The sequence below is a fragment of the Perca fluviatilis genome, chromosome 15 (genome assembly GCF_010015445.1).
Source record: "Perca fluviatilis chromosome 15, GENO_Pfluv_1.0, whole genome shotgun sequence".
NCBI lineage: Eukaryota > Metazoa > Chordata > Actinopteri > Perciformes > Percidae > Perca > Perca fluviatilis.
In genome coordinates, this window is record NC_053126.1 from 28,295,980 (window position 1) to 28,314,824 (window position 18,845).

General features: G+C 41.9%; 1 protein-coding gene across 1 annotated transcript in view; it reads left to right on the forward strand.

Annotated features, from left to right (window-relative positions):
* The window catches only part of si:dkeyp-72e1.9 (syntaxin-binding protein 4), a 105,050-nt gene that overhangs the window by 82,921 nt on the left and 3,284 nt on the right, over window positions 1–18,845 (forward strand). The window contains exons 9-19 of the mRNA XM_039824931.1: window positions 2,112–2,218; window positions 2,405–2,546; window positions 2,980–3,052; window positions 8,012–8,100; window positions 12,732–12,828; window positions 13,599–13,726; window positions 14,206–14,298; window positions 14,841–14,906; window positions 15,258–15,306; window positions 15,439–15,587; window positions 18,487–18,603. Coding sequence (XP_039680865.1) covers window positions 2,112–2,218; window positions 2,405–2,546; window positions 2,980–3,052; window positions 8,012–8,100; window positions 12,732–12,828; window positions 13,599–13,726; window positions 14,206–14,298; window positions 14,841–14,906; window positions 15,258–15,306; window positions 15,439–15,587; window positions 18,487–18,603 — 1,110 coding nt within the window. The remainder of the gene's footprint in view (window positions 1–2,111; window positions 2,219–2,404; window positions 2,547–2,979; window positions 3,053–8,011; window positions 8,101–12,731; window positions 12,829–13,598; window positions 13,727–14,205; window positions 14,299–14,840; window positions 14,907–15,257; window positions 15,307–15,438; window positions 15,588–18,486; window positions 18,604–18,845) is intronic.

Here is an 18,845-nt window from a genome sequence, read left to right on the forward strand (position 1 = left end):
CTCTGCACACTCACTGACTGCATTAATCCAGATTTTCTCAGGAATGAAGCTGCAGTGCATCAGACATATATGCATTATATTTCTTTTGGCCCTTTTGTTTTTCACTGATCTACTCCAAATCCACAATAACAGATGGTTAATGGTACAAAGTCGTACACGCAACTGTGTTTGTTACAGACAAAGCAGTGCTGTATGTATGTCCACAGTCTGTCATTAAGTCTCTTTGACTAACTCAACACTGTACACCAATGCCTGGCTCTACAACAGCTACTGACACTCGCTCTTCTGCTTATGGAAGCAGGTTGTCTATTTCCTCTAAATCCCAGCTCTTAATCCCCTGTGTCATATAGGAAGCAAGCTAACATTTCCTGCACTGTGATTTGCTGTATGGGATGAGTCAGCTGGGGGAATTATGCAGCCATGCATTTATCAGAACTGTTAGCTGTAGCTATAAGGTGGCGAAACCCTTGTTACTGGGGACAGTAAGACCATCGAAGAGGTCTGAAGCCTGTACTACGAAGCAAGATTGGAGTTAACGAGGTAACTTCAGGTTCAACCCGGGGTTTTGTGTATCCCAACGGTGGATCACTCGTTACCGGGTTAAATCGCTGTGGTAACTTATGCTGAACACCTAACCTGAGAGAGAGAAAGAGAGAGAGAGAGAGAGAGAGAGAGAGAGAGAGGCGTTCATAAAAGTAACAACATTTAGAGACCGACAACCCCGTTAACATTCCCTGATGGGTATTGTTATGAAAGATTTTCAGTGGAGGGAATTACGCATAGGCTATTTGTCGGCTTCTTGAGCTGTGCGTTGCCAATGTGCACAGCGGTTTGAATTATGTTTTTATATTTTTTTATTTGCTCTCACGATCAATAACCACTGCCAGGGTTGCAACTGAAATAATAGGCTAGAGCAACCACAGTTTATGGAAAGCACAAGTGTAATTATGGTCAGATCTTGTTGTGCCTGACTGATGAGGAAGTGCTATTGTTTTGCCTGTAAAACCGTGTCTGTGTTCTTCATATTTATGTACAATTCTAATTTGCTCTTCTTATTTAAAAGATGCGGCTCTGGTAGATGTTTGTGATTGGTCGTGCTGTGCAAACACCGCCTCTTTTATGTGGACGCGCGCATCGCTCTACTGGGAAAGCCTGGGTTGATTGAACTAGTTGTTAAACACCGTCGTGGCACAGGTTATGCGGGACCGCGGTTGTTAGGTTAGGTGAAGCCGGGTAAGTGAAATAAATCCAGGCCATGTTGAGCTTGATTTGGTGACAGTAACACATTTCAAATTAGAAATGACTGAAGTTATTGGTTGCATTTGAAGCAGGAAGTTTTGGATCCAATCACAGTAATGATGTTACCATATAAACCAGACAATGCAAGAGGCAATTTAGTGATATCCCTACAGTTGTCGTCTTGAAATAAAATCCAGAGTCCTCTTTATGTGAGATGTTGAAAGTGCGGTCGATTCCGAGACAAGACATTCAAAAAGTCAAGTACTACAACACTAGGTTCCACTTTACTTGAGGTCAAGGGAATTCAATAAAAGCTTTTGACAGTGTAATCAAACTTCATGACAAGTTCCAAATTGTTTTTTGTAGCTGGATATCATTTGTTGCGTCTAAATATGAACGTGGATAACGTTAGTGATAGTGAGATGCTTGCTACAGCTGCACTTCTAGTGACGAAATGGCGAAAACAGCGTTTTTTTCTCTCTGACGCCCTGCTTTGTTTTAACGACATTTGCTCTCTTCAGTCACTCTCTAGGTCGCTCGACCATACGCTGTGCTTGTGGGCTATGATGAGCCTCCCGGCCGGTTCAGACCGCTGCAACTTTTCCCTGCAACGTTCCAGATTGGTTCTTCTCGCGAATCTTTGAAGCTTTTAATAATTCTTTTTAAACTGCCCCCTGACAGATTTAATTTTCACTTTCCATGATCCGTTACCGATAGTTGCCCCCACCCCCAAACCACATGATTCGACGATCAGGCGACGAAAGGCTAGACTTGTCAATTGGACTATGACTATGACTGTGAAAATTCTTAGTCGGGGACACCCCTAGTTTCTTCAGCCCAGAATGACTAAAGGCTGTCTCTTTGTTGTGTAGGATGGACGCCTGAGGCCCGGAGATCAACTCATTGCCATTAACAAGGAGTCCTTGATAGGTGTGACCCACGAGGAGGCCAAAAGCATGCTGAACAAAGTCAAAATCAGGTGGGTGGTGCTTGTAGATTGGAATAGTTCATTCAGTAACTCAAAGTGAGTAACGTCTGTGAATCAGTGCAGAGACTGGGACCACAGTGGGGATTAGTAAACTATGCACACTGCAACGGCCGTCTCTTCTCCTTATATGTGTACATGCTTATGACTCTGTATTTGTATGGATTTTGTTTACTCCAGCCAAGACAGTGCTGTGGAGATAGCCTTCATTCCAGGGAAAGGACTTTTCCCAAGCAGCACATCTCTCCACAACGGGGTCCAGCGAGCCGCAGGCAACAGCTACAACTCCGGACGCTTAAAAGTCCACATCAGATCACCTGAGGTCTGCTGTGTTTCAGGCATCACAAACATACCAGAATATGTCAAGGTTTCTGACATTCTGTCAGTGGATTTTCAGATTTTGCAACTTGTATTACTCTAGCTACAGAAGTCATTATAAACAGGAGAAGCAGTATTTCACAGTGAACCAAAAGTGATTAGGCTTGGGTTTATGAAACGCTCCCCAGCGTTTGAGCGTACTCAAAATATAAGTAATGATTCACAATTTATAGGGAAAAGAATTGATAACTGGCATATTAGACAGAATTTAATGAATGACTTTGTGATGTCCAGTAGAAAAGCAGGCTTTGACATCTGGCAAGTCAGACCTGTCCTACCAAATCAGTTTCAAAGCCTCACCTTTGGAAACCCTAATGACTGGGCAGTGTTAATATAAACATCTCTTGTGTGTCATGTACATACATGTTTCTTTGTAGATGTGTGCAGAGGAGCCAGCCCAAGTGTCCTCACCTTCTCCAGACATCTGCCCACCAGATATCCATATTTCAGGTAAAACACACCACTATACACCGGGTGGGGGTGGGGGTGGGGTATGTGCTGGTCCCGAAGCACAGTTTTTTTTTCAAATACCTTCAACTGTTGTATGATACTACTATTACCAACACTGCTAACAATGCTATTCCCTAAAGGAATCCAACATAATTGAGTAAATGGGGATCCTTGATTTACAATTGGAGCAGTCCACATTATTATGGGATGGATTCAACCGTAGCGGATTTGTCAGCTAAACATTCATTCTGTGAACTCTACTCCAGCATAATATAACCAAAATAGGTTTCAAGATTAGTAATGCTGTTAACACCAAATTCCTACCCTTAATTCCTAACTTAAAAATAGTAACTAATTTTTTTTTCATTGGCAACTATCATGTTTTTCCCATGGGCGCACAGACGGGCGCAGGTGCATTTGCTATTTAAACGACGTGGGCGCTGGACGGGAAATGGACAACTGCGTCGGTCTTAAACTAGCAAAGACACTTGTGTTGGGCTTTGCGTTGGGCTTTGCGCTGTGCTGCGCCGGGTGCGAGATAGGGCCCAGAAGAACACGTTTGGTTTAGATCTTTTCATGGGGTTTAATGACAATAAGAGAATTATAGAATATGCCAGCCTTCTGCTGTTAGAAAATACACAAGTATGCATGTTTGTATAATTACTTTCTGTATGTTTTGGTGGTTATTTGTCCTGCGATGATCACTGCTCTTGATTATAACCCTAACACCCATTTCATACCTTTCACCATTCAATTTCAATTCAATTGATCAACAAAACATTATTGAAGGGCACAACTAATGGGGCGTCCACCCTATTCACTATATTCCTGTTAACTTGTACAATACAGTTTAACAAAGCAGCTATGCCATAAAATAACCTTTAACGGACGTTTAAACACAAATCAGAGTTGAGATTTTCAGTGATTTTTTTTCCACGAAGTCCCTGAAATCGGACACATATTAGATAAACCCATCTGATCCGGGAATGAAAAACGGGGAACATTTGCTACCTCTCAGAGATTGGGGATTAAGTGGCGAGAAGAGGATGGGATTAAATAGAAACCACAGCACAGTAGGGGACCTCCGAGTACACAGGAATGTGAGGGATCATGAAAAAGTACCATCTTGATAATCGAGGGTGCAGTTCATTATTGTTTCATCCTCCCTCTTATCCTCAGTGTATCTGCATAGCAGCAGCTGTTTCAAACACAAATGGAAATCTCTCTACCTTGAGCCTACACAGCTCATGGATGATGATTAATCAGAATTTATTTTAAGATGCTCTGCTTTGCTTGTAGTGATCTGATGCCTAAAGACATTTAGTCCATGCCGATACAGTAGCAGCCCATAAAATGACTGACCAGTGTTGTTGTACACAATGCATGTCAATACGTCAGTTAAGGTATTGTTAGATAAAATGGCATGTGTTTTACTGGGGTCCAACCAGCGCACATGAGACAGCATATTTTTACAGAGCCCCTAAAGGGACATGGGAATTTTTATTTTCTGTTGCGCACAAGATAGATTTCTGGTGGGCACAAGAAACCAATCTGAGTACCAGTCAGAATGGTTGCAGAGGAGGAGGTTTTCATCTTCCTTAAAATGCAACGAAATATTCCTGATAGTGTCATCAACAAACCTGAAGATGATAAGGTTTACTGATTTCATGCTGTGAAAAAGAAAAAGAAAAAATCCCCATGCCCCCTTAGGGCCTCCGTACATTTTTGCTGAAGAAGATAAAGATTCAAAACAATTTAGAGCGTTCAAGTCAGTTTCTAGTTAAAGAGAAAGTGCTTGATGATCAAATTGAAAGATTTCACAGCTCTGTTGTTCGGGTAAGACCGCGGGTCCCAGCTCAAAGCGTCCTGACTGCCCAGCCCAATCCTATTGGCCTGAATTAGCCTAGCCAAGGTTATTTCCTAGGTGCTGTGAGCACTCAGCTCCCCTTCAGGCTCTTATTGGTTAAGCCAGTTGCTAGCCCTGACAGATGTCAGCAGTTTGTGGTGAGGTGAGCAGATACAAATACTGGCTGGGTATTTTTTTGACATTGACTCCTGACACTAAATCATGTCTGTGCTTCCTGTGCTTCAACTTAAGCCTCCTCACACCATTGATGACATTGGGTCATTCACACTTAAACTGAGAGGTTAAAGAGGGATCTGGTAGCGGGGGGGCACTTTAACCCCTGTGAATACTTATATTACTTATACACACTCATGTATTTAACTCTTTGACAGTCTGACCTTCCTCTAAGCTCTGACCTGTTCTAAAGCCCAGCATGGGGAAGGGTCATCGGAGGTGTTCAATCCTGTTAGGGAGATAAAGCGAACTGCCCATATGTGTAAAACCCTATTTGCACGCAGCTATTATCACCTGGGGCCCTACTATATATTGTAGGTCATCTGTGCAAATCTAACATAACACAAAAATTCCACTGTTTCAAGTAAAGGTCAAGAATGAACTTTGAACCTTTGAACTTTGAGTGTGATTAGGCTGCGGTGGGGGGTGGCGCAAAAAGCCGCAGCGGGCCTTCGACAAAATGTTGAGACCGACTGAACTTTTGGAGAAACACAACCCCACGTCACGCTGCAGTGGCCAATCATGTAACCGGAGATCAGACATGTCGGTGTGTTTTTGAGTTATGGTTTGAGGCGGTGTGAGAGTCCCGTACAGGAAACAGGTGGGTTAAGAAAACAACCAGAAGTCACACAGATGGGCCATTTGTGACACTCCCACACCGCCGGACTACTCTGTGGCAAATTGAAAGATCGCTGTTTCCCGGTCTGAACGCAGCCTAATGTGGTGGAACGATCACCCTGGAGAAGGGGGCCTTCAATTAAAGAACTTTATTGCACACAAAATAATATTGTATACACAAAGTCTAGAGGTTCTCTCTGCATATACACCTATGTTTTAGTCAATGGTGTAGTTCTTTGCTCCTGATGTAGGCTGGTAACTTGTACCTTAGCTGCTAGTTAATTAATAACGGGATGGTCTCATCCCAATTTCAAATCCCAACCGTCCTGTTTAATCAGACTGTCTTTGGGGACTGTTCTGTTTACTTAACAGACAGCAACAGAGAGAGCATGTGCACAAACCAGAGTTCTAGGAGGTCACAGATATCCAATATGTTTTGGTAATAAAATGTACTGTACAACTGACTATTTCTTTATTTAAACACAAGTTTTCACTGCTTTGACTCAAAGTTCCCACACTGTGTGTGATACTGAAGTTCCACATTTTTGCCATTGCTTTACACCCAAAAGAAGGGCCAAACTTTGTACTCTTTAACCGTCATAATCCCGTCTTCTCATATTTTTCTCCCGTCTTTGTGTGACTTCATCGTTGATATGATTTTTTTAGTTTTTTGTGCACATTTATAAACTGGGAACTTTACACTAGAATGGCTAGAGTGGCAAGAAATGATGAAAACAAATGATGTGGAATAGTAGGTTGGTGTAAACAGGGTTTAAAAAGCACGGCTGTTGTTATGACAGCAGATCTGTCAATCATCACTGCCAGTCGGGGTGCAAATCCTTTGGGTAGGACGAGGAGGAGGGTAGTCACTGAAATGAGTTCATGGGGGGAGAGCAGACACAGACACTCAGAGGAAAGGTTCCTATTGCCATAGCGAGCAGACGCACAAATCCAGGACAGACAAACTCATCAAATTAATATTAGGCATTGGCTGCCTGCCCTCCCCTCTCTCAACGTTTTCCCTCACTCTCGTCTATATTATCATCCACCTTTCCTCCACTTCTCTTTTTTTAATCATCTGCTTTTCATCCCCCCCCACCCCCCAAACACACACATTCACACACACCTCCCCTTCACCACAACCACCCACTTCCACCAAAGCGACAGAGAATATCTGTCCATCCACTCTGATATTACAGATTATCCAATGATATTCTCCTCCTGTTGTTTACTAAGTGTTCCGTGGCCTCACATACTCTCTCCTCATCCTGTTTAAAGGCCAATATCTCATACAGATGCTGCATTTTATACATTGGGATATTTTGTGCCAGAGGCATTATGTTTTTTGGGTTGTCCCGTCATTCCGTATGTCCCATTCTTGTGGACACGATATCTCCGGAACGCCTTGGGGGAATATCTTCAAATTTGGCACAAACGTCCACTTGGACTCGAGGATGAACGGTTTTAATTTTGGAAGTCCAACTCACTGATCTCTCAAAGTGTGTTTTTGGACATAACTCAATCATTTCTACACTAATTATGAAATTTCACACAAATGTGTAATAGGATACAATGATGAAATTATGACATTTTATACCCAAAAGGTCAAAGGTCAACTTCACTGTGTCATCATAATGCCGTTATTGAATGCCATAGCTCAGGAGCAGAAGGGGAGACATTTGGTCAGATACTGAGTTGGTGACACTCATCCTGAAACTGCTGACTGTTTTGTTATCTTCTGTGCTGCCGGGTTGTAGATGCGTGTGATGCTTCCATGTTTTGCCAAGAAACCCATTTAATATATTTCATATTTCATTAAATTCCTTCAAAGTCTTCAGTACACATATTATATGAGTGTGGACAGACATAGATGTAGGGCTGGGTATCAAATTCAATACTTTTTAGGCACTGACCGAATTGCCTCTAAAGTTTCGCAAATCGAAAAATGTGTCATTCAATACTCAGTTTCAGTGCCTAGGGAGTGAATTTCTTTTTGTTGGTATTGAAAAAATATTTTTTTAGGAACCTGTATCACTTTGATACTGGTGAACGATACCCAGACCTACATGGACGTAAACTTGACCGGTTGGCAGAGGTGTTCAACTGGAAGCCAGTAAATCTAGTTTCATACAACTCCTGACTCCCGGTCGGTGCTTTTCCCCTTTGTCTTTTCACAAAATCAACCTTATTTTTTCATTTGTCTTCTTCTTCCTCCTTTCTGTTTCCACCCTCCTTTTCTTTTTCTTTTCTCCTTTCTCTAGGTTCAGCCAGCCAGAGGTCGCCTACAGGGGCCAAACCTAAGATAACACTGGACCCCTACATTCGCCTCAAATCAGACAAGTTAGACTTGGTGAGTCTTGTCCTCTGGTCAGATGGTCAGAGAAGTTATTCTTGAGCCATGTTCATCTCGTGGCGTGTGATGCAAAGCATGTGTGGAGTGGTTTATTCAAGCTGTGGGGTGTGTACTCCTTGCTCTCTTTATTTGCCTAGGTAAGTGCATGCTCATCCACCTTTCTCCATCTCTCCCTGTGCTTAATCTTCCAGTGATGCAAACCATGTGTTCATGCACTAGTAAGCAGTGGTGGAATGGAACTAAGTACATTTACTCCAGTACTGTACTTAAGTCCAAATGGTGAGGTACTCGTACTTGACTTTAGTCTTTTCTTTTCATGCCACTCAGATTTAGGAAAATTAATTTTAGGAAATTAAATGTTTTCACTCTGTTGTTACAAGTGGTGGAATGGAATGGAACTAAGTCCATTTACTCCAGTACTGTACTTAAGTCCAAATGTTGAGGTGCTTGTACTTTACTTGAGTCTTTTCATGCCACTTTCTACTTCTACTCCACTACATTTCAGAGAGAAATATTGTACTTTTTACTCCCACTACATTCATCTGACAGCTTTAGTTACTAGTTACTTTACACATTAAGATTTCTGCACACACAAAACAGTTTATCAAATCTGATGTTTTATTATAAATGAAACTAGCCAACAATGTAACGGCCTACAAGTCCAGCTGAGATGATTAGACCATTAAACACACAACTGTTTGGATTTACTTTTAATACTTAAACTACATTTTCCTGATGATACTTACACGCTTTATCCTAAGTAACATTTTCAATGCAGGACTTTTGCTTGGAATAGAGTATTTTTACAGTGTGGTATTAGTACTTTTGCTTAAGTAAAGGATCTGGATACTTCTTCCACAGCTGGTTGTGGGTCATTTCAGTTTGACTGATAAGAGCTCTTGGAGACTTTAATGACAAAAACTGTTTGCTAGTATTAGGTTGAGGGCAGGTTGTATTTCATGTCAAGTTGATTTAAACAAAAATTCAGATATTACAAAACTAAGGCCTCTAGTTTCACAGTGCTAATTGAAGGATTAACATTTTTTGTACAGGTCAACGCTGCTAAACTGGGTGATCTTGATGTGTGTGTTCTGGTAAACTGACAACTGTGATGTCATGAGGTTCATTGTGGCTGGTTTCCACTGTTTATCATGTGTGGGTAACCTGTCAATTACATCTCAGAGCAACACAGAACATACATTGTCACAATTGCGAGCTTTAACATAAGCTGCTGTAAATATGTTAATACTCATTTATTAATTGGAGAAAATGACAGCAGCCATCACACACACTCCTAAAACTGCTTAATGTTCAATTTAAAGGTCCCATATTGTAAAAGGTGAGATTTCATGTCTGTTTTTATTATAAAGCAGGTGGAGGTAATATATAAATGCAAATGTATCAAAACGCTCAGTCCTCAGGACTTCTGTATGTTGTGATGTCACAACTATACTATAGAAAGGTAGAAAGACAGACGCAGAGCCATTACAGTCATTCCCCGGCTGCAATGACCGTGCAGAGATGCAGAGAGCAAAGAAACGCTGACCAATCAAAGCAGAAGTTTTTTTCAAAAGGGCGGCTTAAAGAGACAGGCGCTAGAAAGGAGCATTTCAGACAGATATCGACAGATACAGGTATATTCAGACGGACGGTATGAAAAAAATAATATTTATTTTACGTTAAAGCATGTAAACATGATCAATATGCTGCTGACTATTATCAGAGCCTTACCAGTCGTGGGGCTAAAAAAGGAGAGGTAATTGGAGTCGTTAGATGTCAAAGGATTCATCCTCTTGGGACCATAATTATCCACGCCAACATTTAATGACCGCATGGCCAGTATTGGTTAAACCCAACATGTTCTTAATGAGCTTTTATTATTCTCTCTCTGGGTGGTTTGATGATGGGAGTGGAGAGCACTGTCTAAGGTGTTCAGTTGGGTTTCAGAGGTTTTGGTGACTGTGCAGAACACAGCTTATGATCCACCATCTTTTTTTCCTACTCATCAAAACATTCGGAGAGCCCTCGGGACCTGTGTGGAAGACTTTGCATTCAGCATGTTCCTACACTTGTTCATTTAGGTTTTTAAAGAAGCTCCACGAAGCGAACTTACGCTGCGGGTTCTTCTCTTTCTGATTAACTTGCTTTTTCACCCCCAAGCTCTCTCTTCATCTAATTATTGATCTCTCTCTGCTTGCTTTATCACACTTGCGCTCTTCATCTGTACATTATTCCTACCCTCTCAGCACATTCGCCCACTGCCTGGCCTCCAGCTTCCTATCCCTCTGCTGATTATCTCTATTTTCATCTGCCTCGTTCTGGCGCTGCTCTCTGTTCAAATTTTTTTATTATTCAGCTTTGATATTAATTTAGCTCAGCAGTGGTTTCATCCTAATTTACCAATTTGTTAATGGGATTAGAGTTTAAATGTTGACTGCAGGCATAATTCTCTCTTGATCTGTTGGCTCCTTTGCCAACTTGAGAGAGGTAGAATGATGATGGATGCTTGGACAGTACAGTGTCTGTTAAGAACATGGCAATGGGTCGATTGCTGGCCTGTGGTGTTGCTGCCTGCAGCTTTCTCGAGAGCCGCTCATTCAAACAAGCTCACACTCAAGGACAATTTATGCTTCTGCTTCAAATCGACGCCAACGCTACGTAAATAGTTTACGTGGAGGCGCTCGGCCGTGGCTTGGTAGCGTTGCATTTCCCCCGACTCATTTCCTGGTTCTCCTTCTCCATAAACAACATGAAATCAAAGAGAGGGTTAACTTTTCCTGCTACTGATTTCCCACCGTGGTCAGAAAGCACAGGGACAGACACTTTGTTTCTCTCACTATGACTCTACAGTCACTACTCGCTGCAAAGCTAATCACCGTCACTCTCTCACTCTCTCTACCACACACTCCCCACACACACGCCAGCCCTGCTATTCTCTTAAAGAGATCGACGCACACACCAACGCACAGGTATAAACTTCAGGCCACTTATGTAGGCTACAGAGAAAGCTCTGCGTGGAGCCTCCGCAGAACCATAAATCACGCTTCACACTGTGGGACCTGAGCAATACATGCCATTACATAGTTGCGTCTGAGTATTTCTATGTTATGGTACTTTATATTTCTAGCTACTCCACTCTATCTGGCAGCTCTAGTTACTTTGCAGATTCAGATTATTAATACAAATTATACATTAACTAATAAATGAGGATGTATTATTAGAGATTAAACTACCCAGCAGGATATAAAATAATTCAAATGACCTCCACCTTTACCAGCTGCAACATTAAAGTGATGAACATATGAATGCATCACTGATTATAATTCAGTAATAATAATACAGTATATATGATTCAGAAATATGCCACTCTGCATAGTTAGTACTTTCACTTTTAGTACTTTAAGTATATTTTGATGCTGATACTTTTTGTACTTTTAGTTGCTTTTGAATGCAGAAGTTGTACTTGTAACAGAGTATTTTCACGGGGTAGTGTTGTTACTTTTACTCGAGTAAAATATTGAATACTTCTCCCACCACTGACTGTGACCATGCACACACACACACACACACAACACAACACAGCTCAGCACTCAGGCTTGTGTCTGGGGATCTTCTGTCCGCTCATGTTCTGGTGAAACAGCGCCCCCGCCGGTGCAGTAGTAGTACTCCACAGTTCTAGTGGAGAGTGGTACTGCCGCACGGGAGAGGACGAAACTCGGCTTCCAGAACAAAACCCCCAAAAATGACAATAGATTCAGATAAAGTTCCCTGAGAAGTTGATGAGGGAAAAGCTGCTGAAATCAGGAAGACACTATGACACAATGAGGCACACAGTAGCTGCCAGTTTAGACACAGAAATATCCTTCATGAAGATTAGAGAGGTGTTGATTTGACTCTTCGGCTATTTTTGGAGGCTGCAGATTGTGCTGCTGCTGATTAGTACTGTGTTAAAGGCTACTAAGAGGTGTTTCTAATATTTTTTCCAACGCAGTATATGAGGAAAATACGCGATAACGATATTACCTGCAATAAATAGATAATAAAATGTACTCAGTTCTGCCTTTCTGCTGCTTTAAATATACTGCTAAAATACATCAAATTGCGTGTTCAATAAAAAATGAAAGGAAAGGATTTCAACATTAATGTGTTGAACGCTATAGTGTATATATAGTATAAAGTTACATTTTAAAGTGCAGTTTTCTACTGATACTCTCTTTTTTCAACTAATATAAAATCCCTGAGTGTCTGTTGCATTGTGTATTGTGCAAGTTGCGATGCCGATAAAAAAACGTATTTATTGTGCAGCCCACTGCATAGTGCTTCTATTTGAGTGATGTTGTAATAACAATAATAATAATCATAACTTCATTTATATAGCACATTCCAAAACAAAGTGACATAGTGTTTTTCATTCAAAAACAACAATAAAACTAAAAACATCTACAGGATATACGGTAGGTACAACGAATACACTGAGCTGGAAAAGCCAAATGATAAAGCTGAGTTTTAAAGAAGTGACCGTTTGTCTGCCTGAGATCTTCAGGCGGGGAGTTCCACACCTTTCAATGCAATGGCACCACAGTCAAAATATCCCTCTCTCCGTTTGTCTCTGTGTCTCTGTCTCTCAGGCTTTGTCCTATCTCGGCTTGGATGTCACAGAAGAGAAGAGGAAGAAGTTGAGACAGAGTCTGACAATAGACCCACAAGGCACTGTGGCCTATGGAGGTGAAGCGCGTGCACACACACACACACACACCACGCACACACTTCCAGTTGTGTCAACAGCAAGGTGAAATATCAGTGTTGAAATCTTGTCAAATCCCAGACTCGGTGTGTCACTGACTGCTTGTGTCACCTGTCTGTGGTGTCACTTTGTGTGCATGACGCATGAAGCAGCTCTGTGTCTTGTTTGTAGCCAGGCAGACCGTCAAAGGGCCCCAGACCTGTAACTCTCATTTACTACACGAGCTGCTTCATCAATGTTATATTATGTAATATATGTTTATTACTAATACTAATATTACTAGGGCTGCACGATATGAGGAAAATGTCTAATTGCGATTATTTTGACTGATATTGCGATTGCGATATGAGTCACGATATCTGAGGGAACGATCATTTTTGTATCATTATTCTCATTTTCATTGAAAAATATTTAAATATAATATTATTGTAAATAGAATATTGCACTAGTCCATATTGCGATTTTCGATAAAATCACGATTAATTGTGCAGCCCCACTAATTACTAATCTAATATAGAGCAGGTAACGCCCCACATCTACCAAATCATAACCCTAACAACCCCATACATCAGCTCAACAGAATATATACAGTATAAATATAACAAATTAAGTGTATGATATCAATTTTTAATAGCATAAATGACAATGTATTTTATTTAAGTGAAAGCATTGTATTATTTGGTGTTCTGGCAGCCATGGGAACTCTGTCATCAATAGCATTTTGTGTCTGTGCTTGTCTGTTGCCTCTCAGACTTGGTGGAGGCCACCCGGAACATTTTCCAGGAGAACCTGGAGGAGCTGGGTTTAGGGGCGGGTCCCTTCATGTTCTCCTATCACGAAGCCGCTAGTTTGATGGACACGTCCGCCTTCCACTCCCCCGTGAGCAGTCCTCACAGCCTCTCACATGCCAGCACTCAGATACAGATTACAGTGAACAGATAACTTACAGCCCAACCTGTAAAATACTCCCAACATCCCAAATGGCCACCTTTACACAGGCTCACGTTGTTACTGGTAACAGGTGTTGTGTATTTTGGGCTACTGTGGGATCCGTAGTTGAGATACACTTGATGGATTGTGGGTAACTTTAGCTGCCGTTGTTGGTATAAAGACATGCTGTTGGGCTAATAAAGGGTTAATATTCCGTCATAGTCCGAGTTATCATTGGTATATCTGGTAACATGAAACAGTGAAGAATATACCATTACTCCTCTAACTATTCCTAAAGAAAGGAGAAATAGAAAACACATATAGAACTCTCGTGTAAATGCATAGACACAAAGTCATAAACATAACTGTCTTTTACATGTACTGTGTGTGTGTGTGTGTGTGCGTGCGTCGTGCGTGCGTGTGTGCAGACATATGAATCGGAGTGCAGCTACAGCAGTGAGGAGATGGAGCAGTTTCAGACGGAGGTGAAGCAGCTGCAAACCCAGATGAAGCAGCTCAAGGTGAACACTCACACAACATGTCGGTGGATGACAAAGCTTATGTGACAATAACAAATTGTTGTATCAAAACCATCGTAATTTACTCAAGTATTTTTAGCAATATTTTTTAAGCAATATTAAAAAAAAAAACTTGACAAACTGACAAAAGCCACCAAAAATGGGGGGAAAGTTGGACTCCTCCACTACCAATGAAAACTCATAAGTAGCGATGTAATTACAGATTACATTACTTACAAATACGTTGTTGGAAAAAGATGAGTTTAACATGAAGGATTACATCTTTAGTGTTAGTCAGAGTCAAAGAAGCCTCTGAGACTCTGGGAAGAAAGCGTAAGGTGGCACCAAGCCAACAGCCAAAGCTCAGTTGGAAAAGAAGTGACACTTTACATATTCTAACCAAATGAAATGACATGAGGGCAGGAGGAATTGATTTCTCTGTTATGTAGCCTGGTTTCACTGAGCCACAGAAGGCTCAGACCCTCTGGCCTGATGATTTCAGCTGTAGACACCTCCCGTGCTTCATCTGCTGCCTTTCTCGGCAGGTGATGCTGAAGGACATGGAGCACAGCAAGAAAAGCCTGGAGGAGGAGCTGCAGAGGACCTCCGAGGTATGTGGAGACATGCTGCATGGCTGCGTTATTAATAGTCAGCTATAGAAGTAAATTATGGCGTGTCTGGGTAGCTCACCTGGTAGAGCGTGCGCCCCATGTACAGTTCCCTGGTCCTCGTTGCACAGCTGCAGGTTCAACTCTGACCTGCGGCCTTTTGCTGCATGTCATTCCCTCTCTCTCTCTCTCTCTCTCTCTCTCTCTCTCTCTCTCTCTCTCCCCTTTAACGTCTAAGCTTTTCTATCAAATAAAGGCCTAAAATTCAAAAAAAGGGAGTCTAAATGATGTTGTATTCAACACGAGGCCACATGTGAAAATATGCACCGCTGAACATTCTGTTGTCTTTTCCAGAAAGCATGTCTGACTGTGGAGGACGACCCTTCTGAAGAGTCGTCTGCAGGCAGCCGGGCGGAGCCCGGGGCCGAGACCGGGGTGGCTGGCGCCCGGGGGCCGCGGTGGCAGGGCGCGGTGGCAGGCGCGGTGGCAGGGGCCGCGGTGGCAGGGGCCGCGGTGGCAGGGGCCGGGGTTGCAGGGGCCGGGGTAGCCGGGGCCGGGCAGCGGCAGGCCAGCAGTGCAGAGCAGGACTACGAGGAGGTGATCCAGCTGCTGGAGGCTGAGATCAGGGACCTGAAGAACCAGCTGGCCAGCAAGAGGCAAGCACGAGGACTGGAGGCCACCAAGGTGAGTCTCAAGACACTATTTCTATTTGACATTGTTTTCGTGTTGTTACATTTCCCAAGGGAATATTGTATTTTTAACTCTGTTGCATTAATTTAAGTGCTTAAATTATTAGTAACTTTGTAGATTTGGAATTTATATACAAGACATGTAATCAGCAAATACATTACATACCAAAAGATCTATAACATTTACGATGCATTGACCCGCTGCACCATTAAAATATATATATTTTAATTAATAATATATACAGTATATAATAATAATCCAATAAAGATACATATAATAATTTAACTCTGAATAAGTATGTCATAGACTGTAAAAATAACAGAAGTAGCATCAGTGATGTCACCCATTGGTTTGTGGACTCCCATTATGAAGCCAGGTGTTTGTATTCTGGCCGTCGCCATCCTGGTATTTTGGAGCCAGGAGTGACCCTATTTGGACAAGAGGGCAGTCTTAGTGGCGGAGACCCTAGCTAGTTCTGAACTACGGTGGATTTGTGAGGACTATGGTTAACTGCTCCTCACATCTCTGCAGGGTAAATCCAGACAGCTAGCTAGACTATCTGTCCAATCGGAGTTTTCTGTTGCACGACTAAAACAACTTTTGAACGTTCACACGTTCCACCAAAACAAGTTCCTTCCAGAGGTTATTTTGCAGAGGCCCCATGGCTCCGTCCGGCGCTTAGCACCGCCCAAGACGATTGTGATTGGTTTAAAGAAATGCCAAGAAACCAGAGCATGTTTTTTTTTTTCTTCCATCCCGTAATGCTGTGTGGACTAGCCAGACCTTCCTTTGCAGCTCTGTGGAGGAAGGTCTGGCGATGCAAGACTACTTTTGGACTAGCAGCTTGAGATAGCAGGAAGAGAAGGAGAAAGTGACCTTTTACTTGTTGGGTGGATTTTTTTCCTGTATGTTATTATTAATTTTTTTGTGGTGAGCAGGATATTCTCAGTGATGTCTTTGTTACATGTGTTACTGAGAAGCAGCAGATTTCTTAAATTTTCTTCATGTTGTCTTCAAGCTCAACAATCTCTACCACCACCAGACACTTGTTTGAGTAAACACAAGCCAGCCAATCACAGCTCTTGTTGTCCCCACGCAGTATCTCTTGTAGCAACAGAGTCTAGTTACACGTTGTGAAATGTTACAGCGGCTGTGTGTGGTGTTCAAAAATCTTTCTGAGCTTGTTTCTGTTGGATGGCATCACTTTGAGCAGCTGTATCACCTGCAGCCTCTCCAGCTAGTATGGACCCAACGATAGACTGTGCAGACATGAACCCTTCTCCCTGCAGATGATGTTGTGTGGGATTTAAAAAGCATTGAGCCAAGCTTTTCCTTTCTTCTACTGTACCCTCCCTCCATCCTCCGTTAGAGCTGCCGGCGCTGCAGCAGCATCGGTGTGCCGCAGCTTTTCTCTGTGAAAACGCATCATCTGTTCTCTCCAGCAGCCCGCTTTGATGAAAAGACGGCTTTGTATTTATTTCCTCTGGCTTTCAGGCTTACTGCCTCACTACCTGTGGCTTATTCTCTCAGGTAGTGAATCCTGCGGCTGTACACTGGCACACATGTGCATACATACAGTGACAAAGATGATGAGAGAATAATAGAAATGGAGAAGTGTTTGAAAACTCTTCATTTACACAAATGTGACAGCTGCTGAGTACATGAGTTTAAATACATGGTTATCAACCGGAACCCTCCTTCTACCCTTTCTTCTTGTATTCCTTTCTTCCCTACTTCATTTTTTGTCTTTGTTACCCTGTTGCTTGCCTTTGCAGACCATTCTTTGTTAAAGACCATATCTAAAGTTGCCGTTGTATATCTGCGTTCCTTTTAATTCACATGGTTTTGACTTTAATTATGTCATATCATTGTGTCCTCTTCTTCTACAATGGTATGATTGCACCAGACTAGATAATTAGCTCCACCAACTGTTTATCTCAATAAACCAAGTCCTTATTTTCACATAACAGTAGTGGATGAAAACTTGAATTAAACCACATTTTTGCTCATTTTATTTCTGTAAATTTAATTAAAAATGTCAGCAACAGCGATGTTGCAAATGAAAAGAAACACATTTATTGATTCATTTCAATTTCACAAAGTGATGCCTACATATGTCAGTTAAACTCAATGAAAGTTCAGTCTCATGTCGACCAAGCATCCACACAGAATAGTAGTTATTGCAGAAGTACATCTACTGTACAAATTTATTGAAAGAAAGTCAGGAACAGGGTTCGGATATTGCATTTACAGAAGTGAAGTGGGTTCATATATTACACAATTTATTGTTGCTGTGCAGGGAAACCACAGTGCTGTTTCACGTTAAAAGTCTGTTTGCTCAGCTTGTTTCTCTGAGAACTTCCAAACATCTGATGACTCAAATCCTATATCCGGTTCGCATATTGAGTTAAATCTAAAAAGTGTATCATGAAAATGTGGCTTAAAACTAGATAAAGAGTCCATTTCTGACAGCTTCTGGCAGACGACCACAACGCCGACGCATGCTCACTGACCGGCGACCAAATGTAACGGAGTGTTACCTTGAATAACATGATGGATTTTTCTGGGTTTGTTGGAAACATTTGGGATAATGAAAGTACTCAACTCAACTAAATATACATTCACAGAGCTTTAAACAGGGCAATTTTTCTTTCCATGGTTTTTTACAGAACAAGTGCCAGTTAAGGTCAATGGTAAATCATTAAAAGAGATGAATGAACTCCCTTCAGACCAAGTTCTCAGTGATTGTAAACGGCTGTTAGTGTCTGTTCACACACTGTGTGTGTGTGTGTGTGTGTGTGTGTGTGTGTGTGTGTGTGTGTGTGTGTGTGTGTGTGTGTGTGTGTGTGTGTGTGTGTGTGTGTGTGTGTGTGTGTGTGTGTGTGTTGATCAGGAGGAGGTGCTAGATCTGAACAGGAGGCTGACGACTGTCGACTGCCAGCTGAGGAAGTCGGAGCTGAGCAGGAAACACCTGGAGATCTCCAACAGGAAGCTGCTGGGCTTTGCACAGGTAAGACTTTGGACACCCTCACATTAATGGGTGATTTCTCTTTTTTTTTTTCAACCTGGACCCCATTTCCCAATGCATTTGTGTCTAATAGACTGATCATAAATCTTAAAATTTGGTCCATATTGAGCGAGATCACTGTGACGAGCCCTTTTTTTCCACTAACAGGCTCAGATTGTTACTAAAAGTGTCTGACAACATTCATAAAAAAAGTCATAAAAAGTCATAGTATAGTATGTCCAAAA